This window comes from Vulpes vulpes, chromosome X, assembly GCF_048418805.1.
Source record: "Vulpes vulpes isolate BD-2025 chromosome X, VulVul3, whole genome shotgun sequence".
NCBI lineage: Eukaryota > Metazoa > Chordata > Mammalia > Carnivora > Canidae > Vulpes > Vulpes vulpes.
In genome coordinates this window covers 62735304-62741303 of record NC_132796.1, presented here as the reverse complement: position 1 = coordinate 62741303, position 6000 = coordinate 62735304, and the positions used below count along the sequence as shown (strand labels likewise).

At 36.1% G+C, this 6000-nt stretch overlaps 1 protein-coding gene across 1 annotated transcript in view; it reads left to right on the top strand.

Moving 5' to 3' along the window:
• Positions 1-3056: 3056 nt before the first annotated feature.
• Positions 3057-6000, top strand: part of POF1B (POF1B actin binding protein) — a 112863-nt gene continuing 109919 nt past the window's right edge. The window contains exons 1-2 of the mRNA XM_026016762.2: positions 3057-3109; positions 3260-3583. Of these exons, the coding sequence (XP_025872547.2) occupies positions 3302-3583 (282 nt within the window). The 5' untranslated portion in view covers positions 3057-3109; positions 3260-3301. The remainder of the gene's footprint in view (positions 3110-3259; positions 3584-6000) is intronic.

Here is a 6000-nt window from a genome sequence, read left to right as displayed (position 1 = left end):
ACACATATTCCATGCTCATGGATTGGAAGAATTAATATTGTGAAAATGTCAATGTTACCCAGGGCAATTTACACGTTTAATGCAATCCCTATGAAAATACCATGGACTTTCTTCAGAGAGTTGGGACAAATTATTTTAAGATTTGTGTGGAATTAGAAAAGACCCCGAATAGCCAGGGGAATTTTAAAAAAGAAAACCATAGCTTGAGGCATCACCATGCCAGATTTCAGGTTGTACTACAAAGCTGTGGTCATCAAGACAGTGTGGTACTGGCACAAAAAGAGACACATAGGTTAATGGAACAGAATAGAGAATCCAGAAGTGGACCCTCAACTTTATGGTCAACTAATATTCGACAAAAGAGGACAGACTATCCACTGGAAGAAAGACAGTCTCTTCAATAAATGGTGCTGGGAAAATTGGACATCCACATGCAGAAGAATGAAACTAGACCATTCTCTTTCACCATACACAAAGATAAACTCAAAATGGATGAAAGATCTAAATGTGAGACAAAATTCCATCAAAATCCTAGAGGAGAACAAAGGCAACACTCTTTTTGAACTTGGCCACAGTAACTTCTTGCAAGATTCATCCATAAAGGCAAGAGAAACAAAAGCAAAAATGAACTATTGGGACTTCATCAATATAAGAACCTTTTGCACAGCAAAGGATACAGTCAACAAAACTAAAAGACAACCTACAGAATGGGAGCAGATATTTGCAAATGATGTATCAGATAAAGGGCTAGTTTCCAAGATCTTAAAGAACTTATTCAACTCCACAGCAAAGAAACAAACAATCCAATCATGAAATGAGCAAAAGCCATGAACAGAAATCTCACAGAGGAAGACATAGACATGACCAACAAGCTCATGAGAAAATGCCCTGCATCACTTGCCATCAGGGAAATACAAATGAAAACCACAATGAGATACCACCTCACACCAGTGAGAATGGGGAATATTAACAAGGCAGGAAACAACAAATGTTGGAGAGGATGTGGAGAAAGGGGAACCCTCCTGCACTGTTGGTGGGAATGTGAAATGGTGTAGCCACTCTGGAAAACTGTGTGGAGGTTCCTCAAAGAGTTAAAAATAGATCTGCCCTATGACCCAGCAATTGCATTGCTGGGGATTTACCCCAAAGATTCAGATTCAATGAAACGCCCGGACACCTGCACCCCGATGTTTCTAGCAGCAATGTCCACAATAGCCAAACTGTGCAAAGAGCCTCAGTGTCCATCGAAAGATGAATGGATAAAGAAGATGTGGTTTATGTATACAATGGAATATTACTCAGCCATTAGAAACGACAAATACCCACCATTTGCTTCAACGTGGATGGAACTGGAGGGTATTATGCTGAGTGAAATAAGTCAATCAGAGAAGGACAACCATTATATGGTCTCATTCATTTGGGGAATATAAAAAATAGTGAAAGGGAATAAAGGGGAAAGGAGAAAAAATGAGTGGGAACTATCGGAAAGGGAGACAGAACATGAAAGACTCCTAACTCTGGGTAACGAACTAGGGGTGGTAGAAGGGGAGGTGGGTGTGGGGTGGGGGTGACTGGGTGATGGGCACTGAGGTGAAAACTTGACGGGATGAGCACTGGGTGTTATTCTATATGTTGGCAAATTGAACACCAATAAAAAATAAATTTATAAAAAAATCCAAAGATTCTTTTTAAAGTCATTTATGAAGCATCAGTTCAAAACTGCATTTGATTTTCCACCTAGAAGATTTATTAGATGGCCAGATACAGAACACAATTTTAAAATTTATATAGCAAAAAAAATGCAGTAAGCAAGAGCTTAGTCTCAAAAATGAGTTGCTTTATATTAAAATCCCAGATCCATCATTTGCTAGTTGTTTAATTTTGGGAAATGTGTCTCTCTGTGTCTGTGCCTTAGTTCCTTACCTATACACCATCATAAAGTTGTGAAGATGACAGGTAATCCATGCAAAATTTCTCATACAGTATCTGGTCATAGTAAGTTACCAGTAAATCACTACTTTTTGTTCACTTTGCAGATAAAAGGTTGGGTAGCCACCTCAATGATATTCTCCTCCTCTCTAAGATGGTGACAATGTGCTAGGTTCTATGGTGTATATTCACATTAGGAAGATACCCCTTTTCTGAAGATACACTTGGTGAGTATTCCCTAGTTCAGTGATGCTGAAGTGTACTGCAAGGCAAAATTTGGTGAGTAAGTAGGCATTATGATTGTAGTTTCAGATTGCAATAAATATAAGTGCTGAGAATGTTTAAATCTCATTTCATAAAGTAAGGCACCTCTTAGGACTCGCGGCTCCCTTAACTAGATATTAAAAAAGAAATCAAACTCAGTATTTCCTAGGGTACACATAAAGTCAGGGTACATTCCTTTGTAAAAATGCAAAACAATAAATAAAAATGCTGAAATGCAAAGCATTTGTGGAATGGTAAGATCTTTCTTGACCGATCTCCCATTTATAGATACAATTAAATCATTTAGGCAACTCTACTTCAATATATGTTAGAAAGTCATAGGAGATCTGGAGCAAGATACACAGGTCCATAAATGAGAGTTGCTAGACAGAGACCCCATAGCAATCTTCCTTAAATGAAATTACCAGCTGGGTTATGCAAAGAATGCAAATTTATCTTTGAAAATTAGTGTTTCCCTAGGCTAAAACCTTGTCTTTTGTTCTGGGACTCTGGAATGATAATACCCATGCCTATAATTCTCTTTGCTAAGTTTAAGAACCATGGGAAGGTCACTTTCATGTGATGTTTGTGACTTTTTTTTCTCTAGGAAGTTTAGGCATGAGCGTGTCTTTGTCTGCCTATTTACAGTTAAATGAATTTCCAAGCCTGTGGACTCGGAAGATCTCGTTTCATCCCTAAAATTATTCATTTCTGTTCTTTCCAGACTCTCTTATCTACCTGAATGCAGCCTTGTATCTTTGTGGCAAAGCAGGGCCTCTCCTGGCAGGTAATCCTGAGGGGCGTGTCAGTACCATTTCCTGGAGCAATCTTACAGGGTGGTTCTGCTTTTTATTTGTACTCAAATAACTTTGCTCCCTTCTCTGCAGCTGCCAGACCAGTTCCTGCTGCTGCTCAGGTAACTCTAACCTCTCCTGGGCACCACTATAGGCAGAGGGGGTTGCTAAATGACTTCTACGTGTGCCTGCTTGCCTTCCTTCTTACCCTTATTCACGAGCATGCTCTCTCTCTCTCTCTCTCTCTCTCTCTCTCTCTATTTGTTCCATAGGGAGAGCATCTGGGAAGTACCTTGTTGACCACTAAGAACATCATGAGCTCAAGCTATTGGAGTGAGATGAGCAGCAGCAGCTGTGGGACTCCACAGCCCCCAGAGGTGCTGCAGTGCCAGCCTCAGCATTACCACTGCTACCATCAGTCAAGCCAAACCCAGAACCCTCCAGAAAAAAATGTAGTGTATGAGAGAGTGAGGACCTACAGTGGGCCAATGAACAAGGTGGTTCAGGCCTTGAACCCCATCACCTCACAGGAAGTGCTTTCTCCTATTAAAGCTGTCTCTTCCCACCAAAATTTGGTTTGGAGCAACCATTCTCAGGTACCATAAAGATAACTATGCCAGATTTGTAGAGACAACCTCATTTCTTTTCTTTCTGCTTTTTCTACTTCTCTGCCTATTCTATAGGATGTTATCTTTTGGTGGACTGCAGCTATATAAGCAATATACGGTCATCCAAATTCCTTCTCTTGTTGTTTTTTCATTTACTAGTGCCTGTGGTTGTTTAACAGCTCCAATGAGTTTCATAATCTAACTAGAGCATAGGATGACTCAATTTTTTGTTGGATTTGATTGAAGTTTCGGAACTGAGGTATTCTTTTGCCCCTGATGTAATGCAATCCTCAACTTAAATACAATATTTTTTGTAGAATAAGTTCACATTGATTCACTTTATTTCAGAAGTAAACAGATTTTTTTATATTAAATATGGCAGTTCAGAGACAATGGCTTATATGGAACGAAAAGCAGTTATTTGTGTTCAGCAAATAGTATGCTGCTCCTGGATAAGTGACATGAACAAATATCTGTACAGATTGTCATATGTGTTTCATCTTCTGAAAATGACACACTGGTGTCAGCCAAAGTGAATAATATATGAATATTGGTAAGAGGATTGAAAAAGTGGATATAGGATTCAGGAAGGCCAGATATAAGTAATTGTTATACAAAAACTTTAAAAAGCAGAACTCTAAGACACCTTTTAAAATAAAATAATTTTTTTAATAAAATAAATTTGCCTTTAAAGGGGTTATTTTAGCATCAGTATATGTGCTAATAATCTTGCCAATGAATGTAAAGGAACATTGCAAGGCTATATAAAATTAAAAGCTCCGTTGTGTTTTCATTCTTTGAATACCCTTACACTAAATTTGCATGACTTTAAGCTTTCTGGAAACATCTGTCCAAACTAAAATTATGTTTTCAAGATAAAAATTTATACTGTAAAAATTCAAAAAGCAATCATTGGAATAATATTATCTGATGTTATATTATTTTACTGATCTAGAATAATACAAGTTATTTTCCCCAAAGCCACAATTTATGGTAGGATATGAAGCAATATTTCTAAAGTATATGTTAAAACTCTTTAAAATATTTTTTAAAGATATAGATAACACAACTACAAGGGCCACAATTTTACTGGTATTTAATGCTTAGCTTAATTTGAGGGAAAAATATGAAGAAAAAAATCTAGGATTTACTGTCAGTAATTTCCTAGTTGAAAAAAACTCCACCTGTATTGAAGTCAAAAGGAAGAAAAAATATGAAGGTAAAAAATACTACTTTGTATAACTGATAATAATGTGAATGAACATGCCAATATTTAGCATTAGGATGTTAATGAACAACATAGTAGGTGTCATGTATGTTCCTTATTAGCCCCAAAACAATGCAAAAACAAGGTACCATTTATTATAGAAATGCTAAAATCACCCTATCTGGCATAGTTATTTAAAAACAATAATTTATTTTCTTGTCAACTTACTAGTAAAGATAGATAAAAACTTAACAGCAAAAATTTAGCAAATTATAAATACTGACTACGTATTAACTTTTGGGATCACTTTATTGTATATTCCTTAGTTCAACTTTCATTTTTAATAATCTCAGGACCAAGCTGTTTGAGCTTTTTTACAGGACTTATCATCTCTTTACCTGATAATTACTAAAGAGATTCTTATAAGACTATCTCCATCCTCAAACACATTTCCCTGTAGAGGAGTTTATAAAGAAACCTAGGGACACAAAATATTGCCACAAAAACTGGGATAAGAGATTGGAATGGGGTGTTCTGAAGTCTGAAGTTATTTATAATTGAAACGAAAGAAAACTAAGGGGTGTGTGAGGATGAGGTAGGTGAAATTCTGGATATGTAGTAAAGGACAATTTAAAGCATTTAATTTACAATTTTAATTTAGGGACGCTGGGTGGCTCAGTGGTTGAGCGTCTGCCTTTGGCTCAGGTTGTGATCCTAGAGTCCCAGAATTGGGTCCTCCATCAGACTTCCTGCAAGGAGCCTGCTTCTCCCTTTGCCTATGTCACTGCCTCTCTCTGTGTGTGTGTGTGTCTCTCATGAATAAATAAATAAGATCTTTACAAAATAAAATAAAATTTTAATTTAATTTATTAAAAATTTATATAAATTTAATTTATTAAAAATGAAAGTTGAATTAAGAGTATACAATAAAGTGATCCTAAAACTTGTTCTATAGTCAATATTTATAATTTGTTAAATTCCTGCTGTTAAATTTTTATTTCTCTTTAATAGCAAATTGACAAAAGAGATTAATGTTTTTAAATGTTTAATTTAAGGACATTCCCTTAGTGAAATAAGAAGAAAATTTGACTATAAAATTTCAAACTGAGTTAGATATCAAAGGGTATTTACAAGTCTACTAAAAGATAATTTGGCAAGAAAGCTTTTTGATAGCTGTCACAAATAATGTGATGAAGAA